The 23,493-nt window shown below is 42.7% G+C and overlaps 1 protein-coding gene across 8 annotated transcripts in view; it reads right to left on the reverse strand.

The window, feature by feature from the left end:
- Positions 1-8,455: 8,455 nt before the first annotated feature.
- brd4 (bromodomain containing 4) overlaps positions 8,456-23,493 on the reverse strand; it is a 218,749-nt gene continuing 203,711 nt past the window's right edge. For 6 of the 8 annotated variants that reach the window (XM_068020991.1, XM_068020993.1, XM_068020987.1 and 3 more), the window contains 4 exons: positions 19,634-19,764; positions 18,664-18,890; positions 17,058-17,244; positions 8,457-14,769 (listed from right to left, as the gene is read on the reverse strand). In XM_068020991.1, coding sequence (XP_067877092.1) covers positions 14,701-14,769; positions 17,058-17,244; positions 18,664-18,890; positions 19,634-19,764 — 614 coding nt within the window. In that variant the 3' untranslated portion in view covers positions 8,457-14,700. Of the gene's footprint in view, positions 14,770-17,057; positions 17,245-18,663; positions 18,891-19,633; positions 19,765-23,493 lie in introns of all 8 variants that reach the window. The other 2 variants (XM_068020994.1, XM_068020995.1) reach the window with 1 other exon arrangement.

Consider the following 23,493-nt stretch of genomic DNA (forward strand, 5'->3'; position numbering starts at 1 on the left):
CTTCCCCTCGCCAATTAGCTGGCACAGCTCAGAGTTCGCACGCTGATTGGTTGCTGCTGCTGTCCCTCAACGTTATAATAAAAGCAAAATACTGCGGCTGCTGGAAATCTGAAATAAAAACAAGAAATGCTGGAACCACTCAGCAGGTCTGGCAGCATCTGTGAAAAGAGAAGCAGAGTTAACGTTTCGGGTCAGTGACCCTTCATCAGAACTGACAAATATTAGAAAAGGCACAGGTTATAAGCAAGTGAGGTGGGGGTGGGGCAAGAGATAACAAAGGAGAAGGTGTAGAGTGGACCAGGCCACGTAGCTGACCAAAAGGTCACAGAGCTAATGCAAACAGTATGTTAATGGTGTGTTGAAAGACAAAGCATTAGTACAGATAGGGTGTTAACGGACTGAATATTGAACAACAGCAAGTGCAAACCTGAAAAAAAAACAGTAGGTAGGTAAACTGAACAAACTAAGATGAAATGAAATAAATGCAAAAAAAATGTGGAAGAAAAAATAGCTAAAAATGAAAGTAAAACGGGGGGCTGTCATGCTCTGAAATTATTGAACTCAATTTCAGTCCAGCAGGCTGTAGCATGCCTAATCGGTAGATGAGATGCTGTTCATCGAGCTTGCGTTGATGTTCACTGGAACACTGCTGCAATCCCAGGACAGAGATGGGAGCATGAGAGCAGGGAGGGAGGGAGGGAGGGAGGGAGGGGGGGGGGGAAAAAGTGTTGAAATGGTAAGCAACCGGAAGCTCAGGGTCCTGCTTGCGGACTGAGTGGAGATGTTCCGCAAAGCGGTCACCCAGTCTGCGCTTGGTCTCCCCAATGTAGAGGAGACCACACTGTGAGCAGCGAATACAGTATACTACATTGAAAGAAGTACAAGTAAATCGCTGCTTCACCTGAAAGGAGTGTTTGGGGCCTGGGATAGTGAGGAGAGAGGAGGTAAATGGGCAGGTATTACACCTCCTGCGATTGCAGGGGAAGGTGCCATGGGACGGGGACGAGGTGGTGGGGGTAATGGAGGAGTGGACCAGGGTGTCACGGAGGGAACGATCCCTTCGGATTGCTGACAGGGGAAGGGAGGGGAAGATGCGACTGGTAGTGGCATCACGCTGGAGGTGGTGGAAATGGCAGAGGATGATCCTTTGGATATGGAGGCTGATGGGGTGAAAACTGAGGACAAGGGGAACCCTGTCACAGTTCTGGGAGGGAGGGGAAGGGGTGAGGGTAGAGGTGCGGGGAATGGGCCAGACACGGTTGAGGACCCTGTCAACCACAGTGGGGGGAAATCCTCGGTTGAGGAAAAAGGTCATAACAGAAGCACCGTCATGGAAGGTAGCATTATCAGAGCAGACGCATCGGAGATGGAGAAACTGGGAGAATGGAATGGAGTCCTTACAGGAGGTAGGGTGTGAAGAAGTGTAGTCGAGGTAGCTGTGGGAGTCGGTGGGCTTATAATGGATATTAGTAGACAACCTATCCCCAGAGATGGAGACAGAGAAGTCGAGGAAGAGAAGGGAAGTGTCAGAGATGGACCATGTAAAGGTGAGAGAAGGGTGGAAATTGGAAGCAAAGTTGATAAAGTTTTCCAGTTCGGGGCGGGAGCAGGAAACGGCACCGATACAGTCATCAATGTACCGGAAAAAGAGTTGGGGGAGGGGGCCTGAGTAGGACTGGAACAAAGAATGCTCGACATATCCCACAAAAAGACAGGCATAACTAGGACCCATGCGGGTACCCATAGCGACACCTTTTACTTGAAGGAAGTGCGTGGATTTGAAGGAGAAGTTGTTCAATGTGAGAACAAGTTCAGCCAGGCGGAGGAGGGTGGTGGTGGATGGGGACTGCTTGGGCCTCTGCTCCAGGAAGAAGCGGAGAGCCCTCAAACCATCCTGGTGGGGGATGGAGGTGTAGAGCGATTGGACGTCCATAGTGAAGAGGAGGCGGTTGGGACCAGGAAACTGGAAATAGTCAAAATGACGTAGGGCGCCAGAGGAGTCACGGATGTAGGTGGGAAGAGACTGGACCAGCGGAGAAAAGATAGAGTCTAGATAGGAAATAATAAGTTCAGTGGGGCAGGAGCAGGCTGACACAATGGGTCTGCCGGGACAGTCCCGTTTGTGGATTTTGGGAAGGAGGTAGAAGCAGGCTGTCCGGGGTTTTGGGACTATGAGGTTGGAAGCTGTAGAGGGAAGATCTCCAGAGGAGATGAGGTCAGTGACGGTCCTTTGGACGGTGGCTTGATGTTCGGTGGTGGGGTTATGGTCCAGAGGGAGGTAGGAAGAAGTGTCCGTGAGTTGGCGATGAGCTTCTGCAAGGTAGAGGTTGGTACGCCATACGACAACAGCACCACCCTTGTCTGCAGGTTTGATGACCATTTCGGGGTTAGACCTGAGAGAACGGAGTGCCTCAAGTTCAGAGGGGGACAGAGAAATTGAGATGACCAATGTCTCGCCGACAGTTTTCAATGAAGAGATCTAGAGCGGGTAAGAGGCCAGGGGGAGGGGTCCAGGTAGAGGGAGAATGCTGGAGGCGGGTGAATGGATCTGCTGGTCGGGGGGAGGACTCCTGGTCAAAGAAGTGAGCCCGGAGGCGGAGGCGACGGAAGAAGAGCTCAACGTCATGCCGAGCGCGAAATTCATTGAGGTGGGGGTGTAGGGATAAAACTGAGACCTTTGCTGAAAATGCGATATTGGCCATGTGAAATTGAGTTGGTGGTGGAATTGGTACTGAAGCACATAGCAGGCGAAGAGCTGGAGTTGGTACTGAGGCATACAGGCAAAGACTTGGGGGGGTTGGAATTGGTACTGAGGCACACAGCAGGCAAAGACCTGGTTTGGGGGGTGGGGGGTGGAATTGGTACGGAGGCACACAGCAGGCAAAGACCTGGTTTGGGGGGTGGGGGGTGGAATTGGTACTGAGGCACACAGCAGGCAAAGACCTGGTTTGGGGGGTGGGGGGTGGAATTGGTACGGAGGCACACAGCAGGCAAAGACCTGGGGGCGGGGGGGTGGGGGTGGTGGTGGAATTGGTACTGAGGCACACAGCAAGCAAAGACCTGGGGGCGGGGTGGGGGGGGTGGGGTGGAATTGGTACTAAGGCACACAGCAGGCAAAGACCTGGGGGTGGAACTGGTACTGAGGCACACAGCAGGCAAAGACCTGGGGGGGGTGGGGGGGTGGAATTGGTACTGAGGCACACAGCAGGCAAAGACCTGGGGGAGGTGGGGGGGGGGGTGGAATTACGAAATTTACCAGGACGGGATAGTGTGGATTACATCTTAAATGGAAATCACAATTGGAAACATTTTGGAGTTTTGATAGGTTGCAAAAACAATTGGTACAATGTTCATGGGCAGTTAGGAAATATTAGGTGTGTAGTTAAGGGTGTAACTTAATTCTAAAATTATGTGAGATCACTTGTGGTGTAATGCATATAAAGGAGGGCTGCAAGATATGATTGCAAAACTACCTTTGAGATGTAGCTGCCCATATTTGATTACTGGTCTTTACTGAATAAGGTAAACTCCATACAATGGTCTCAATATCATGAGCTGAGAGGTGGGGGAAAAAATAGCTTGGGTTACTGAAGTGTAAACGGGAAATGCTGGTCAGGCAGCAGCTGAGAGTTAACATTTCAGGTCAATGACCTTTCATCAGAAATTATGGACGGGGGTGGGGATTGTTTAGATCAAGTGCAATGGAACTGGAGAAACTAGGACACACTATAATCAACATAACTGTGGGAGTTGGTGGACTTATAGCAGACATTGATAGACAGCCAACTGGGGTCCTGGCCCTCATTATTGTGAAAGGACGACTGTACTGGAATGTGCGTGTCGGTATGCATTTGTGAGGACGGGGTGTCGTGCCTCAATCTTCAACCTGCAGTCTTAGCTTGCACATTGGGCAAGGTACCTGTGCTTTCATAACATAGGAGAATGGAGACAACAATTGTGGTGGAAAGTGATTCCTGGTACTGCCTGGTATAAGACAAAGACACATTGATTGATAAGCCCCAGCTTCAATCTTTGGTCAGTGCTGGTTTAGATGATTTCATCTGCATCTGTATGATTAGCCTGAGAATCCTTGAGCTTGTGAACCATAGTTGCCCTTCCCAGTCTCTATTCTGTAATTCCTGCAGTAAAACGCCTGTATATACTATGAGAACAGGATCAGACTCAGTTGTGACACTGCCCATGTCTGAAACGTTCCTAACATTGTCTATAGCCTCAAATGAGTGAGCAGTTCGACAAGGTGTAGGAAAACTGCTGCTGCCCATGGAACCATTGCCAAGTTGCACTCAGCAGAGACAAGGAATGGGGAAAAAACATTGAACTATTCCTTTTCTTTTGCCGAACATGTCAGTCCTCATTGTTTTTGAGAAAATTTCTGGGTTCTCGAATCATTGAAAGTTTATGGCACAGAAAGAGGCCACTGTGGCTGCAGTGGCCGGGGGGAAAAAAACTGTCCTGAGACAGTTAAATATCCCAGATGTCAACAAATGAAACTTAATACTCCTTTCCCTTTTATCCTTTCCCCATCTCATGTCTTGTTTATTCCTTCACCCAAAAATTGAACCTCCTTGCATTTCTCGAGCTCACTTATTTGCCCTGTCAGAGAATCTCAACAATCATGAGGAGCCTCAAAGGTCATTGAGTTGAAGTTCAGACATGAACCTTCAGCGACACTTGGGAGTCATTCTTATCAAGGACCTTCAAACACCAAAATTGTTTTTTGTTTCTAATTTGCAGCCAAGGTTATGTAAGTTACAGTCTGTACAAAAAATAACAGCTAGGTGCCTATGGAAAGCAAGTATTGTAATTCTTGCAGTCTCAAGTTCCTATTTTCTTTAAGGGAGAGACACATGCTGCACATCAAATGCTATAATCATTGATTAATTAACAAGTAGTAAAGACAGAGCAGAGTCCACAAGAGTGAGAACCTGTAATAGATTACATCTTGCGTAATTTAGTTTTCAGGGAGAGAGGGGAGGAGATTTTTCTCATTGTGTTGCACATAACCAGAATAGGCTTATGATTTTCTCAAAAAAGTGCATGGAGCAAATGTTTGCCACCAGGTCACACACCATCCTGACTTGGAAATATATTAACTGTTCCTTCAGTCCCTGGGTCAATATCTTGGAACTCCCTTCCAAACAGCACTGTGGGTGTACCTACACCACATGGACTTCAGCAGTTCAAGGCGGCAGCTGACTTTGGTGATATTGTTCCCATGATAAAGGATGAGACAAAGGTAGTAACAGACCCTTATGGAGAATAAACCTGTAGGACCAAATGGCCCATCTAGATGATGTAAAACTATGCAATATTTTTGTTCTTGGAACTCAGCTACAAAGACTCATGGACTGTTTGCCCCATGCCTAGAAGGTGTTGCATCTCTACCCCAGATCCCACAAAGTAACACCACACTGGAAGTGGTTAGCAAATTCTGCTACCTTGGGTCTATGTATAGGAAAGCAGCTACCACCTTCGGCCGACTGGCGAAATGTGCATGGGATAATGCCAAGCTGATGGTTTATAAAGGCCCGTGTTCTCAGCACCTTCTTGTATGTCTGTGAAATGTGGGCGACTTACAGCTACCAGGAAAAGAAGCTCAATGATTTACATCTTTGCTGTCTGCACAGCATTATGGGTATATCCTGGCAGGTCAAAATCACAAATGCGCCAGTCCTCTCAAAGGCAGAGCTCCCAAGTGGGTTGGCGCTAATCAAACAGAGGCAGCATCGGTGAATCAGACACGTTCACAGGATGGAAGACAGTCGCATACCCAAGGACCTTCGGTATGGTGAGGTAGCTGGGGCCAAACAACCAGTGAGATGGCCAGAGCTCCGCTTCAAGGATGCTTGCAAGCATAACATGAAGGCCCTAAATATCTATCACACTTGGGAAGCACTAGCTGGCGAAAGAGGGAAATGGCAACACATCCTGTGGACTGGTTTGCATCACGAAACCAGCAGTTACAGCAGCTTGGAAGCAAGCACCAACGCCGGAAACAACTCTCAGCGTCACTTGGCAGGTTCACATGCTGCACTTGTGGCAAACCCTGCCTCTCTAGGATTGGCCTTCATAGCCATCAGCAAAGGTGCACCAAGACACCCCATCGAAATGGATTGTTTGCTGCATGCCCATCATCTTTTGTAGATGGAAGATTCCAACACATGGAAGGGGAGATGCTGTCAAAGTATCTAAAAATAGAATTACTCTCTCAAGTAAGTATCTTTTCTCCTCCCCTAAGGAGTTAAGCCCATCCCCCAAATCAGGCAAAGCTCATCAGTCCAATGATCTCTGCTGCAAACAGTATAGATGAACATAAGGACAGGACAGGATTTAGCTGAGCTGTAAATCGCCATACTGTCAAAGTTTACAAATAGTCCCTTGGACATGATGGTAGTGCACTGATGGCATTTAAGGTACATGACGAGAGTTCATTTAAAGGAGTGGAGAACAGGAGCAGTGGAAGGACAACATTCAAAACAGGACAAGACCAAGCTGGCCAATTACCGTCCCATCAGTCTACTCTCAATCATCAGTAAAGTGATGGAAGGCATCAACAGTGCCATCAAGCAGCACTTGCTTAATAACCTGCTCAGTGACATTCAGTTTGGATTCCGCCAGGGCCACTCAGCTCCTGACCTCATTACAGCCTTGGTTCAAACATGGATAAAAGAGCTGAACTCAAGAGGTGAGGTGAGAGTGTCTGCCTTTGACATCAAGGCAGCGTTTGACCGAGTATGGCATCAAGGAGCCCTAGCAAAACTGAAGTCAATGGATATCAGAGGGTAAACTGTCCGCTGGTTGGAATCATACCGAATGCAAAGGAAGATGGTTGTGGTTTTTGGGAGGTCAATCATCTGAGTTCAAGGACATCACTGCAAGAGTTCCTCAGGATAGTGTCCTAGGCCCAACCATCTTCAGCTGCTTCATCAATGACCTTCCTTCAATCATAAGGTCAGAAGTGGGGATGTACACTGATGATTGCACAATGTTCAGCACCATTCGTGACTCCTCAGAAACTGAAGCAGTCCGTGTAGAAATGCAGCAAGACCTGGACAATATCCAGGCTTGGGCTGGTAAGTGACAAGTAACATTCGTGCCACACAAGTGCCAGGCAATGACCATCTCCAACGAGAGAATCTAACCATCTCCCCTTGACATTCAATGGCATTACCATCACCGAATCCCCCACTATCAACATCCTAGGAACTACCATTGACCAGAAACTGAACTGACGTAGCCATATAAATACTGCGGCTACAAAAGCAGGTCAGAGGCTAGGAATCCTGTGGCGAGTAACTCACCTCCTGACTCCCCAAAGTCTGTCCACCATCTACAAGGCACAAGTCAGGAGTGTGATGGAATATTCTCCACTTGCCTGGATGGGTGCAGCTCCAACAACACTCAAGAAGCTCGATGCCATCCAGGACAAAGCAGCCCGTTTGATTGCCACCCCATCCACAAACATTCACTCCCTCCACCACCGACGCACAGTGGCAGCAGTGTGCACCATCTACAGGGTGTACCTACCTCACATGGACTGCAGCTGTTCAAGGAGGCAACTCACCACCACCTTCTCAAGGGCAATTAGGGATGGGCAATAAATGCTGGCCTAGCCAGCGATGCCCACATCCCATGAAAGAATTTTTAAAAAGTGCATATACTTATTTGATAACATTCGTATTCAATGGAATATAACTTCTCATTCTCTCTCCTCCCCATTGCCATTTGTATTTTAAAAAATATAAGATAGTCAGTTTGGGTTTTTGACCTCAGTTCATTTTTTAATGCACGTAGGCAGCTGAAGAATTTGGTTGCGCTGAGATTTGTAACCATTCACACGAAGTGAAGTAGATGTTACGAATATAGTGAAAAAATCATGAAGGACCTAACTTTCCTACACCACAGGAAACTGGTTCAGCAGGAAACAAAAGAAATTAATTTTTGTCCATTCTTTTGCACAAAGTGAGGCAACTGCTGAAGGTACTTGGTGTTCAGGAGCGGGGATGGATTTTCTGAGACTTGGTTTCTGGATAAAGTGAAAGGTTCAATTTCTGAACTGAAGAATGTTTTGAAATAATCCTTATCCATTCAAGAATCATGTACAACGCTGCCAAACGTTCTCTCCCCGCACCCCCCCCCCAAAAAAATAATTGCATATGGATGGATCTCAATTCAGTAGAAACAATTAAGAAATTTCCACTTCCATCAGCCACAGTGTATGTTTTTTGCTGGCATGGCATTTTTTTTTTTTTGAAAAAGGAGGTTGCTGCAATCCCAAAACTCAGCCTCTGCCAAGTTTCCATTTGATTTCCACACGAGTTGCACAATTCAGTCATATTATTCCAAACTGGAATTACATTCATTCCATCTTCAGTAAAAATGTTTATTTCAACAATAACTGCACAAAAACCTTAGTAATTCAAGTGGAAAAATCTAGTAATTTTTTTCTACAAATCTTCAGTTTAATACAAGTATTTTAATATTCAACATAATTAGAGAACTGTCACTCATGTACGAGTGCTTGTCATTCTGTTTTACATTATAAAAGGCTGACTATACCATTTAATTACTAGTTTACATCACGTTATGATGCTTTCAAATCTTTACAAGTCCAATTGTCCACAGAGCAAACATTAAATAGTGTAAAACGTACCCTGCATGTAGGGCTCACAAACATGAGAGAAGGATTGCAAATGTCTCTGGCAGGTGTTCAAAAATGAAACCATTGCATATTGAACAATTCATTTAACCTCTCTTCCAAGTGTGTGAAGGGTTGGGTAGGAGGGGGAGGAAAGAATGCACACAGGAACTGAGGAACAAAAGTACAAATAAAACCACATTACTGGAAAATGTGAAAAAAGACAGACTGCAGTACAATCTGTAAACATTTGTGTACATCAGGAAGTTTTAAATGTGTAATGATCAGAATAGAATGAACACATCACCTCAATGTCTGAGTGAAATGTTAATATATAACAATGAGCAATATTTAACAAAGTTAGAATACAGTTTAAAACAAACTTGAAGGCTACTGTTTCTAATGTTTCAATACAAATATTTTGTTCTCTGCATACATATATAAATTATTTATGTACATACTGTATATTTTTTCCCAACACAAACGTCATGTCTTTTTTTTTAAACCACTTGCAATCCATTGAGAGATGTACAGAGATAATTGGTTCAAACTTACTTCTATTAATACCACTGTGCAAAATACCCACTGAACTGTGTACAGAGCGCGAACATCTCCTGCAGAAGAGTGCTTTAGGTACAAGAAAAACTGAATGCCCTGTCGTCCTAAATATCACTGGTGACTCCTGACCATATGTGCAACTGCGGCTCAGAGGCATCCCAAGATCAGACATTTTGTGTAGCACTTCCCCCAAAGATGTTTCGAGAATGTTGCGAAATGAAGTGCCAATATAATTGGCAGTGGTTCCCAGCTCTTGATGTTACTCATTCACAATAAAATGTAAAATGGCACTTAGTGGGTACTCACATCCAGATCCTCTTTAGCAAGCAGCTTTATATCCTATGTATAATTAAGGAGAAATGACAGACATCTCATCTCAGTGTATAGGTGCATGTCCCTTTATAACATTTAATATTGTTGGACAATTCAGGAAGTACCATGCACCTTTAATACATACAGCTTAAGCAGAGGGTCATAGAACATAGTGATAATTGCTGCATTTGACCAGTCCAGATTTCCAGAAAGCACAACATTTCTACTGCGTGTTGGATGAATAAACTCACTTTACTAAACAGGACAGTAAAGCAAATTGCAATTACTAGCCATTTTCAATTACTTACTTTAAAAAAAAGCCAAATCCAAAAGATTTTACAAACCAAAAATATCCAGATTAAAAACAAAAGGCAATGTTGCAGTTTTGCCAAAAAGCTGGATAAACGAAGAACAGGCAGGAATTTTCTTAAACTAAGGGTAAACGCAAGATAGGATTCAGACAGCTCATAGTAAGGACTGAAGCTACTTCAAAATGTAACGGTCTAACTGAACAGGAGACGAGCACAAAAGCCCTCATTTCCTCTAACACCTCAATTTTTCTTAAAAAAAAGATAACAGCTGCCCAACAGCATGGTGCAAATGTTTACTCGTGAAGTGTTCTGTTCAGATCCTGCTGTGAGTGAAGTGAAAAGTGAAGCTAAATTTGCCATCAAGGCCTATCCTAAAGATTGTGCAACATCACAAAAGCTTTTTCCTCCTACCTGCAAGCCTGATAGCCAATATTTGATACCTTGATACGAGTGGAAGAAATTCTCACTGCCAAAAAGTTTTTAAAATGTTAAACGATAGAATCCACAATGTCCTCAAAGCTGGGGCAAGCACTTACAGGGGCAGGAGGGAGTTTTCTACACCAGGGTAGAACCAATAAATTCAACACACGAAACATTGTTGGACCTGAACAGTCCAATCCAAACCACCAGCCCACAAATGCTAAATAAGCATTTGTTTTACAATGAAAAAGTAATACTATTTAAGTATGGTCACTTAGGGGCTGTTGCAAATGTAAGTCAGGGATGAGAATATTGTATGAACTGCGTACAGACTATAGAAGGAAAATGCATCTTTATATTTGCGTGGTGCTGTGAGAGGGGTAGACACTTATAAAGTCTTCTTAAAGTAGTGAAACTTGTATAGTTAAATTAAACTCCAGCTAACTTGTATTCAAAACTCACATAGCTTCAATAATTGACTATGGTAGGTATTTGGTTTGGTTGCCACAGACTACTTCACACTGCACATTTTTGCGTACGGTAAGAGTTGACTAACAGGAGTCCTATTTCACACCAATAAAGCACATCTGGTCAACTGTGCAGCAATCAGTGCTCTAATGCAAGTCCACTTTCTTTCCTGAAGGATAAAGAGTGGGGGTTGGGAGTCAAGGAGTAATGAAGACAAGGTACTTTTTTAAAAAAAAAAAGTACTTCATTTAAATAGTGGATGCTTTATCCCAAAATGAAGAATTTCTCTGGTTTTCTGAAACTTTTCCACTTTACAAGTTAAACTCCCAGCTACTTACATTGCTAATGCAACCATACGGTGAGAACATTTTGTTAACTTGTAAGGAGGGAGCTGAAACAGTACATAAAAGTTTGCAAAACACCAGCAGTACCTCCTATATATAATCACCTCCTAAACATAGTTTTTAAAAGCACAAAGTTTATTTATTGCTCCAAAAGAATGTCAGCATTGATAAACATGGCAAAAATTCATGCTACATTGTGCAAACACCAAATGCCAAAAGTGGCAAGCTATTAATGAAATCATAGCTGTGCTGTCTTTTGAGGCAAGGATACACCAACCCTACCATCGCAAATGCTGCAAAAATAGGAGCCTCCAAGAACTGCCAATGTAACATGTCTCAGTTGAGCATTATAAAATTCCTATGCCGAAGAAAAAGATGACTAGAATGATATTAGGGATGACAGACGTCAGTTGCGTAGAGAATAGAGAAGCCGGATTTGTTCTCCGAATAACAGAGAAGGTTAAGGGGAGATGGAATAGAGGGGTTCAAAATTATGAAGGGTGTTGATAAGAATGAGTGAGAAACTGTTTCCACTGACAGGAGGGTTATAACCAGAAGTCTCAGATTTAAGATAATCAGCAAAAAAAACCAGAGGGGACATAGAGAATTTTAATATCAAAGGGTGTTTCATGATTTTACACCGACACTCTTCCGAATAGGAGACCTTCAGTCAGAGAAACCCAATTCCACAAGTTGCAGAATTAACAAGCATAAATTTAAAGTTTCAATGATTAAAAGGTTTTAGATTTTCTTGCAAAACCACATTGTATTTTGCTGGGGACAATTCCAAAAAAGAAAAATCAGTTTTTACCATACCGTACAATTAGTAAGCATTCCAATGCTGCCCGTGACCAGTTAATTGAAACAAGCTCTAAATTATTCAGAACATGATAATTACAAAAAGCAGTAACTAACGGTGCTTTGTTTTCAGGAGTAACTAAAAACACACTGTTCAGGATCAGATTCTCCATCTTAAATTCAACTACCCAGTGTAAGAAAATAGTTAAACAAATTTTAAATATGCCCCCTTCCTTTTAAGTAAAAGTACCCCATGATATATCAATACAGGAATGCATCATTAAACTGGTGCACAGTGAGTCTACAAGGCTCCTGCATAGAGACTGTTGCAATGGTAATTTTTCAGGCTATTCTGGGGTCTTGGGTTAACACCATTTTAGTACATTTCTCCAGTAGGATACCATCGTACTTCTATTGTGAATGTGTGAACATTCGCAGACATTTTCCAAACATTTGGAGGTGAAAGCTGATGAGGCAAACCTTCATTTCACTCAATATTATCCATGTGTTAACTGGTGTAGAATCCACTGAATCACAGTTTACAAAAGGATGCAGCCATTCAGCCCATCATGACTTGATCCAGCTCTTTACTAGAGTAATCGAAAACCAATTCCAACATCTCACACTCCTCAACAAGGTTGTATCTTTCTCAACTTTGTTAATTCATTAGCACGTTTTAGGCAATTGAGTTTGGTAACTATCTATGGCATTATCTGGTGCAGCCCATCTAAAACATGCGGCCCTTGTCCTCAAAGCCACAGAAGTTCAGAGAAAAACCTCAACAGAAAAAGACATGCGCAGTTTTACTACAGCTATATTGACTCCTTTTCCCCATTGTATTTTACATCGGAAGGCAGAGCAACTCAGTCAATAAAACAAATAGATCACGATTCAAAATACAGTCCAGTGCCTTCAAAATCCTCAGGTTTACCATGTTCTCTCGCCTGCCAAAGTGGCATTTTTGTCCATCCAACTGAGCTACTCACAGCTGATTGTTTCCAAGTAAGTATCTGAAAGCTACAAATGTCAAAGGTGTGTAGGCTGAGCAACAATGCCAACTATTTACAGAAGGTTGTGTAAAAACTAAATTCTAAGTAATACATTTTTCTCCCAAAAATATGTATTCTTGCCTTTTAAGACGCATCATCTCTATACTAAGCAACTATCAGCGCACACTCCAAAACGGTGTCAACTAGAACACCGTGGAATATCGTCTCTGGTTTAAAAAACAGACACCAGCGTATTGTATAAAAGGTGTGTTTATTCAATAATCGATACAGACCAATTGCAATTTTTCTGCCTCTCAGTAAAACCGACTTTAAACCAAGGTACTTGCCAACACTGGATCCGCTGGTACTGTATAGTGGGTATTTTGGCACATTAAAATGTTCATTTTTAAAAAAGGAAAAATGGTTAAAAACAGCTGAAAAAATAAAATTATATTTAAAGGCAAAGACGAGGAATGGTACATTAATTTAAATCTTGCCATATAATAATAAAACAATCACTCGTCTAATTCTTGCTGCGGAGTTTAACTAGGAGAGCCAGCACTTCACTTGATGCTTTTAACAAATACGAATGAGACACTTGCACAGAAACAGCTTGTATATTTTGTACACCCCTCTGAAGAAAAAAAATGGAAACCCAGAATTGACCATGAGGTAAAACTCACGCACCTGGGCCTCCAAAGAGTACTGAAAGTCTGCTACATGAATAAAGTAAGTGTTTAATTACAGAAAACATTCAACAAGTTTAAGCGTCGCACACCAACTATACCCACTATACAGCATCGGTCGAACACTATTCAAGGGCGGCTGAAACCTCTGGTTATTTGCAGAAAAGAAAGTCAGCTCTCGTATTTCTACTATTCAGAGGGACAACAGTACAAAACAGTTTCAGCAGTGCCATTCAACATTCGTATCTCCTGAGGTAACGAGACAAACAATTTCACCCACTTTGGTTGGTAGTCCAGCTTTGATCCCAAACACTGCAGAAAAGAAATTAAAACAGAAAAAAAAACACAAAAAAGTTTCAGATGGGACTGCTGTTTAAACTCATAACCTCCGACATACGATTATTTTTTCCCTTTTTTGTATTGTCATAACCATCACATGGCTTGTCAGAACACACTGAGCCTAGTAACTGGAAACTCTGTAGATAAACAAAATCCGCAGACAGCACTATGCACTGTAAAAAAAAAAGTAATGAACACAAAGTTGCACTGCTTAAATAGTCCATCCAGATTATACTGTTGTGACTTAGTGAAGGGCCCGGTTTTCCCAATTACAGGGGATTCACCCAATTTTTCTTTAATATACCATGGCATCGCCCTGTTCTCCTCTTATTAGGAGTGAAGGAACCAACGCAGAGAAACCGTTCAGCAAACAGGGCCCTCACACTGCAACAGTGAAACCCTGTTTGATTGGATACATCAGAATGTTACTGCGTCTTTTCTTACATAGTGAAGGAGTTTGGCGAGGACAGCCTTGCAGCTAATGGGTATACCCCTCCCCCCCCCCACCCCCATTTTACAGTAGTATCATTCAGAAAGCTGGACGCACACATGTGCATGTGTTTTCTAAACATCGATAAGTTTTTTTTGTCTATTTGTTCATTCCTATATTGTGGGTTAAATGTAAGGCAGACTTCTGTCCATCCGTGTCCGTCCATCCATTCAAGGCATTGACTGAATGATTCGCTCACTCACTGGGTCACACATGCAGAAAGACCGTGCACCAAGAACCTGGCCGCAACACTACGGTGCCACGTAACTCATGGAAAACAGTTTCGTAGTACTTTCAAGAGTCAGGATATCCAGAATCAGGAACCCTCAGAAGAGATTCTCTTCGAATATTGCCATTAAGTCGCTCTGAAAATTCATGTCAATCGTAGCCGCCATCTAAATCACAAGAAAGTAAGTATGTAAGAAGATCTTAGTTTACAGTTTCATTCTATTCTGTTGGTAATTTAAAACTGGAATTTCTCCTAAAATTTTGAAATGATAGCCTGCTGCACTGGTACACTAATGTGGCAAACCCACCAAAGCCAAACTCATGTGGGCGGCACAGTGGCGCAGTGGTTAGCACCGCAGCCTCACAGCTCCAGAGACCCGGGTTCGATTCCGGGTACTGTCTGTGTGGAGTTTGCAAGTTCTCCCTGTGTCTGCGTGGGTTTTCTCCGGGTCCTCCGGTTTCCTCCCACAAGCCAAAAGACTTGCAGGTTGATAGGTAAATTGGCCATTATAAATTGTCACTAGTATAGGTAGGTGGTAGGGAAATATAGGGACAGGTGGGAATGTTTGGTAGGAAGATGGGATTAGTGTAGGATTAGTATAAATGGGTGGTTGATGTTCGGCACAGACTCGGTGGGCTGAAGGGCCTGTTTCAGTGCTGGATCCCTAATCTAAAAAATCATTAACCAAAGGTTATTAAGTAACATGAGCAAAGTCAGATCCCTGGAGTTAGGTCACAAATCAACCTTTTATCACACTGAATGGTGGAACGGTCTTAAGGGTTAAATGACATTCCTGATCCTATGTTCCTAAATGGTACAGGATTTGCTCAGAATTTTTAACAGTAATTTCACAATCGGGTATGTTGCTTCTGGAAAGCGGATGTCAATGGGGCGTATGAATCAGGAGTTGACTTCAGGCTACTCCAAGCTCACGACAGACCAATTGAAGAGGTCTGCCTCAGAATAATGTGGGATGCATTATAACTAAAAGAGGAGAATGATTTCATGACATCAGCCAAAAAGTACTTTCTAATAAAACAACCTGAACAATGACCATTTTGCCAGCAACAGAACACTACTGATGACCCCAAGGAAGACTGAATCCTTTTGCCAGCCATGAAACGACTGAAGGGTAATTTGTTATGAATCAGTTTAAACTGTCCTGTGTCTTATGCAGAACTTGGTTGGTGAGTCCGATTAACCAGTCTATTAATCTGCTAAATCATCGTGATTCTTAACAAAACCTGCTTAACATTTGAAGGAGAAATATTCCCACCCATTTCAATGCACACAAGCACAAACTTTGCAAGCCAGTATCATTCTTTCGGAACAGAGGCGTATTAAAATTTAGACCCATCCCCTATTCTAGTGTTACACTTCTGGCCGATTATTTGTATCAGCTTTTAAATCAGGCACTGCCAGGTAAAAAATCAGTATCAACTAGCCAGTCATTTTCTTTCTACCCCTCGCAAAAGCAGTTGGGTGATCTATGTTCGCAGTTTGTCAGGACTGGGGGAATATTTTAATGGGCCAACGCAAGTAAGAGTTATTCCCATCACAGTATTGTTCATTGTTACTACAGGTACTATGCAATCTGAAATTTAAAAAATAGTCCTGGAAGGGTTGTCGTAATTTTTTTAAAAACTTGTGGCAATTTGCTCCACAACTTAAAGCAAAAATTGTGCGTGTGCTCTCGTCTGTGGCTATTGTTTTAAAACTAAGCATCTGAGGTGACGTGTATAAATCTGAAGTCACTGCAAAGTGAAAGCTTGTGTGAAAATAGAAATAAAAGCTTTATTAAATGAGTGATATAAAGCAATTCACACTTGGCCCAATTTTGAAGGATCATTTCACGCCTTCGTTCCCATTCATCTTGTTAAAATTTTCCAAGATTGGTTACATTGTTGTTCTACAGGATTAACATTTCATTTTCAACTTCAAAGTGCTACCCTAAGATAAAGATCTTAGGCACTATACTTGGCCAAGCTGAAGTGCCGATTTTAATGCATTTAAAGAATGAGTCAGCAGCAGCCCAATTTAAATACAAGCTTTGAAGAATTATTTTCATCATCTCTTACAGATACTGACACTCCCTAGGTTACAATTTCACGGGTGCTGGGAGCCTGTTACCTTTCCTCAGTGGCCAACACTCTAGTCAACAACTGTTGAAAGGCTATTTGACAGTGAAGATGATAGGAAAGTTGAACCCTATTCCGGACTTAAACGATGTCCATAGCCACGTATTTTACAGGAGGGGTCAATGGATAACAATCAGGAACAGGAACTCGGGCTAATTTTATCCCTCTTCCTGGCTCAGAGGCATCCAGCTCCAACTGCTGTTGCCCTAACTACCATCCACTCAGACTAAGTCAGCACAAACTGACAACAATCAAACCTGGCTCTAAGGAGCTGAGTCAGATTGGTCCTCATCTGGGAGATACAATGGGAACTTACTGCTTCCTTCCGCCTTCGCTCCTGCTCCCGCTTCCTTGCTAGTTCTCGCTGCTGATCCAGCATAGACTGAGAGGTTGGCTGGGAGCTCTGCTGCTGCTGCTGCTGTTGCTGATGATGCTGTTGCTGCTGCCTCCTCACTTCATGAGCTCTCCGAGCACACTCCAAAGCATCCTCTTCGTCTCGACCTCTGCCATCAGGAGCAAAACATGGGTCAAGACCAGCAGAGTAGATAGCAGCCAGGCTACCTCTGTTAAATTCTCACTCGTTTCAGTCACAATAGTTTTTGTGGACATCAGAGTAACACGTACCCGACTAACAGTGTAAACAATGGCCCAGAGTTTGCTGTAGCAAGACGTCCAAGTGTCTTGTCAGTTAGACTTACCCTTGCATGTTTAGATTTTAAAAGTTTATGTGGCAAGCAACTGAAAATGCGACGGATATCGTCGCAGTGAGGGAAACAGAGTAACCAACTTTTTTTTTTATTCATTCATGGGATGAGAGTATCACAGCATTTATTGCCCAGCTCAAATTCCCTCGAGAAGGTGGTGGTGAGCTGCCTTCTTGAACCGCTACAGTCCATGTGGTGTAGGTACACCCACAGTGCTATTAGGGAGGGAGTTCCAGGATGTTGACCGGCATTTCCTGAACCAATTAGATTGCAGGATTGTGAAATTAACAGCACCAAAAGTGTCATGAATGAGTGAATTTAATGTCAATAGATACAGAAGGGAAATAAAGAGGGGGGGAAAGACTGAATTAAGAAAAGTAAAATGCTTTAATTTTAAATCTGTTTTTAATATCGCCAACAATTAAAACCTGAAGGAATGAGACTTCACACATGTAATACTTAATTTTCAGTGACAGAAGTTGATTGGCAGCATTTATCACATCACATCATTAAAAGGGTACTTAAACTGGAACAGAAAAACTTAACTTTGTAGCAAGTTTAGTTCTAATCTACCATGCAAATGCAGCAAATTCACACCATTCAATGGTGAGGCAGACAGCACAACGCTGTTTTGGCAAAGCTAACAGCAGAGTGGCACATCTCCGAGAGGGACTATTGTATATGAGTTTAACCATACATCTGGCCCCGCACCTGAAATTGCTGCACCGCTTGCATATAAATAACATCGAGTGCCATTAGCCTCACCCGTATTTTGACAGGAAAATCTGGGCCAGCATATTCCAAATCTCTCAGTGCACCCTCTGATAAAGGGCTGAGGTCAATCCAGACTTGAAGTGGCAGCAAAAGCCATCACTGAGTACTTATTAACACATGGCAGGGAAGCAATGAGACAGATCGTTTTCCCTGACTGCTGTTGCTTGGTGCCCCTCAGCACTACAAAAGGTTTTCCTCTCCGATCTGCAAGTCTCTCTGGCATCAGATAGTGCTAAAGATTCATCTACCAACTGCAGTGTGTTAGCAGGTGCTGAAGTGAAAAGATTGTATGTGTGACAGGTTCACAAATGGGTGATGCAAACATTGGCAATAAGTAATTGCAGCCAAATATAGGCAATATACATGAAGGATTGTTTATATTTGACAATGTAATTGAGGCAAAACAGGATTGATAATTCTAAGAAACTAAAGAGCTCGACTTGCCTTTGCCTCTCCTGCTCCATTTGGAGACGCTCTTTTTCAGCTGCTTCCTGTTGCATTTTGCGGAACTCCTCCTGTGCTTTCAGTGCCTTTTCCCGTTCCTCCTTCTCTCTTGCGGCTCGCCGAAACTGCTCAAAGCTGTCGCTCGACGATTTTGCAGTAGATGAGGGAGTGGAAGGAGTCTTCTTAACCAGACTTGCCCAAGAGCCCATGTTCTTGATCTTGAGATCCTAAAGCACACGTCCATAAAGAATGTAGAACTCCATGCAGGGTTCGAAGTGTAATGAGCTCAAAGACATTTAACAGGTTTGTGAAATCAAAAAGAGAGTCAGGGAAAACTAGGGATTTGTATATAATTTAAGGGTACTAAAGAGAAATAACTTCAAAAACCTAAATTATGTTCACAGATGTATTTTTAAAAATTAACTAGAACACTCAATGGCAATGCAGTCTTATATAACTAAGTATCTCATTTATACAGTTGCATGGATTTGTAAGACCACTGGTTGGGTGTGGAGAAACCAAAATTCAAGGAGACAAACTAGGATAGAAAGTACATAACAGAAGGCAAATAAAAGCTACACAATGACTTGGGGGATAAAGGCACCTTGGTGCTCAGGTCAGAAATTCCTAAGTTTTAGTCTACATTATCTTATCTGGGCCAGAGGGCATTTGGAACAGCCTCATAGCTCCTGGGTGAGGAAAGGAAATGGAAAATAAGCCAGGGATTCTGATTGCTATTTAGCAAACTGTACTGGAAGGTTTGGAGGAGGGACAAGGAAAGAGCTGGGCTCATGTGTAATGGTCACAAAGCTCACCATCTAGGCTCATACGAAGAATGGTTAATTAGCCATCATTTGGGTAACCACGCTCCAGCAAGAGTCTGTTGTCAGGTGAAGAGCAAAAAAGAGATGGGGATCTTGAGGGAAAGAAAAGGATAGCAGCACACCACTGAATGCATGAATTCACTCACCTTTTTGGGAGCGACGGGCGTTTTGGGTGTTTGTTGTTTCTGCTTGTCTTTGTCCTGAGGAGAAGGCTGCGTGCTGTGTTCTGGAGGTCGAATCACTGGCCCAGCAACTTCCATATGTTTCATCTCTGGTCCTGCAGGAGGAAAGTGCCCGAGAATGTTCAAATTTGTCCTGTTGCTGTATAGCAGCAATCAACATTTTTGATAAAAGGTCACAGACTTGAAACGTTAATTCTGCTCCTCTCTCCACAGGTGCTGAGTATTTCCAGCAGAATCACAGAATTGTTACAGTGCAGGAGGCCATTCGGCCCAACTTGTCTGCAGCCGCCCTCCAAAAGAACAACCGAGTCAGTTTAATTCCCCCGCCTACTCCCCATAACCCTGCACATTCTTCCTTTTCATGTAACTGTCTAATTCCTTTTTGAATGCTTCAATTGAACCTGCCTCCATCACACTCTCAGGCAGTGCATTCCAGACCTTAACCACTCGCTGCGCGAAAGATTTTCATGTCACTTTTGCTTCTCTTGCCAAATACTTTAAATGTGTGCCATCTAGTTCTCGATCCTTTCACAAGTGGGAACAGTTTCTCTCTATCTACTCACTCCAGATTCCTCTTGATTGTGAACACCTTGATCAAATCACCTCTCAGCCTTCTCTTCTCCAAGGAAAACGGTCCTTACTTCTCCAATCTATCTTCAGAACTGAAATTCCTCATCCCTGGAACCATTATCGTGACTCTTTTTGGTACTCTCTCCAATGCCCTCACGTCTTTTCTCAAGTGCGTTGCCCAGAACTGGACACATTACTTCAGCTGAGGCCGAACTAGTGTCTTATACAAATTCAACATAATTTCCTTGCTCTTGTAATCTATGCTCCTATTAATAAAGCCCAGGATACTGTATGCTTTATTAACTGCTCTCTCAACCTGCCCTTCTACCTTCAATGACTTATGCACATATACACCCAGGTCCCTCTGCTCCTGCACCTCCTTTAGAATTGTACCCTTTAGTTTATATTGTCTCCCCATATTCTTCTGACCAAAATGAATCACCTCACATTTATTTATTTATTTATTGAACTTCATCTGTCACCTGTCTGCCCATTCCACCAATTTGTCTACATCCTTTTGAAGTTCTACACTATCCTCCTCACAGTTCACAATGCTTCCAAGTTTCATATCATCCGCAAACTTTAAAATTGTGCCTTGTACACCAAGGTCTAGGTCACTAATATACATCAGGAAAAGCAAGGGTCCCAACAATGACTCCTGGGGAACTCCACTACAAACTTTCCTCCAGCCCAAAAAACATTGATTAAGCACTATTCTCTGTTTCCTGTCACTCAGCCAATTCCATATCCATGTTGCTATCATACCTTTTATTTCATGAGCTACAACCTTGCTCACAAGTCTGTTGTGTGGCACTGCATCAAACGCCTTTTGAAAGTCCATGTACATCACATCAACAGCATTGCCCTCACAACCCTTTGTTACCTCCTCAAAAAAACTCCAGCAAGTTAGAAGACTTAAAAATTATAGCCATTGCCTCCGTGATTTCCACCCTCACTTCCCTCAGTATCCTTGGATGCATCTCATCCAGTTCTTTATATTTATTTATTTTTATTTAGAGATACAGCACTGAAACAGGCCCTTCGGCCCACCGAGTCTGTGCTGACCATCAACCATCCATTTATACTAATCCTACACTAACCCCATATTCCTACCACATCCCCACCTTCCCCGACCACCTACCTATACTAGGGGCAATTTATAATGGCCAATTTACCTATCAACCTGCAAGTCTTTGGCTGTGGGAGGAAACTGGAGCACCTGGCGAAAACCCACGCGGTCACAGGGAGAACTTGCAAACTCCGCACAGACAGTACCCAGAATTGAACCCAGGTCGCTGGAGCTGTGAGGCTGCGGTGCTAACCACTGCGCCACTGTTTCTGGTGCTTTATCCACTTTAAGTACAGATAGCCTATGTAATACATCCTCTATCAATTTTAAACCTTTCTAGTGTCTGAATTACCTCCTCTTTCACCATTGCCTGGGTTGCATCATCTTCCCTGGTAAAGACAGATGCAAAGTATTCATTTAATACCTTAGCTATGCCCTCTGCCTCCATAAATCCCCTTTATGGTCCCATATTGGCCCCACTCCTCCTTTTACCACCCCTTTGCTATTTATATGTCTATAGAAAACTTTGGGATTCCCTTTAATTTTCGCTGCCGGTCTCTTTTTATGCTCTCTCTTTACTTCACTTATTTGCTCTTTCACTTCCCCTCTGGACCTTCTATACTCAGCCTGGTTCTCAACAGTATTTTCTACCTGGCATCTGTCGTAAGCACACTTTTTCTTCTTTATCTTAATTTCTACCTCTTTTGACATCCAGGGAGCTCTGGATTTGTTTGCCCTACCTCTCCCCTTCGAGGGAATATCGCTTGACTGTGCCCAAATTATCTCATTCTTTGAAGGTAGCCCACTTTCTGTTTTTATTTCAGCAATCAACATTGAACTGTTTCAGGGAAACAGCACAGTGAGATCCAGCACAACAGATTTTGGAAAGTGGCTGAAGGAGTATTTGCTGGCTTATCGGAGTGTTAAACTGAGTTTACTGTTTTATGTTGGGCAGTATCTGGACAGTACAAAAGGCCACAAAGCCCACATTTTCTAAAAATCCCAGCCTTTTATTAAAGTTCCAGATGGTGTAACCATTTCAGATTAAACTTAAAGACACACAAGCTTTGCTCTAAAATGTTATGCTTTTAGCACATTGTTGTATCCTAACCACCCCCCATAACTGCTAAACAATAAATGAGATTGAATATATAGAAGTCTGAAATAGTTAAAGCACTGGAGCCCACTTATAAATCTTGTGTATGCATACATTTGTTGTCGTACTTCATTTATCCTGTCACACTTTTGATCACTTTTATGTCAACATTTCAACTTCCTTAGAATGAAAATTCTGTATGTAATTTACAAGGATGATAACAGAACTGAGAGGTTATAACTATCAAGAAAGATTGAAAAGGCTGGGGCTCTTCTCTCTAGAAAAGAGAAGACTGAGGGGTGACCTGATAGAGGTAGAGTGTGAAGAAATTTGGTAGGATAGTTATACAGAAGATACTTCCACTTGAGGGGAAGACCAGAAATAGGGGCCATAAATGTAAGATAGTCACCAATAAATCCAACAGGGAATTCAGGAGAAATTTCTTTACCCAGAGACTGGTTAGAATGTGGAACTTGCTGCCACAAGTAGTTGAAGCAAATAGTAGAGATGCATTTAAGGGGAAGCTAGATAAACATGAGAGAGAAAGGAATAGAATAGATTGATATGGTTAGAAGAGAAAGGTCGTGAGGAGTCTTGTGAAGTATAAACTAGTTGGGCTGAATGCCCATTTGCTGTACATTATACTGTATGCAAACATTTGACTGACTGTGCAGCCGTAGGCTCAGGCCACCATGCAGCACAGTGGACTAAGTATCTGAAGTCACTCTCCCAATTTAATCAACATGCAATTTAAAAGAAACTATTCATCACTGGACTATGGCCAATATTGCAGGCAGTTTACTAGGTTCTAGCTGAAAAAAAACAAGTCCACAAATGTTGAAAACAAAAGGGTCATGATGTACAGTTTGTAGTTGTTTTTGGCCTTGGATAACACATGTTCCTACAGCTTTGCTGTGAAGTAGGTGAAACAGCTCATCAGCCATACAAGATGATACCAGTCTGGAAATGAATGTACAAATGAATCTACGCAGATACAGAAGGGTTTTGATTTTTGTATAATTAGCTTTCATTTGTCAGCAAATGTAAAGAACATTATATACAAAAAACATTATAAAGCTTTGTAAGCAT

The sequence above is a fragment of the Heterodontus francisci genome, chromosome 43 (genome assembly GCF_036365525.1).
Source record: "Heterodontus francisci isolate sHetFra1 chromosome 43, sHetFra1.hap1, whole genome shotgun sequence".
Taxonomy (NCBI): Eukaryota; Metazoa; Chordata; class Chondrichthyes; order Heterodontiformes; family Heterodontidae; genus Heterodontus; species Heterodontus francisci.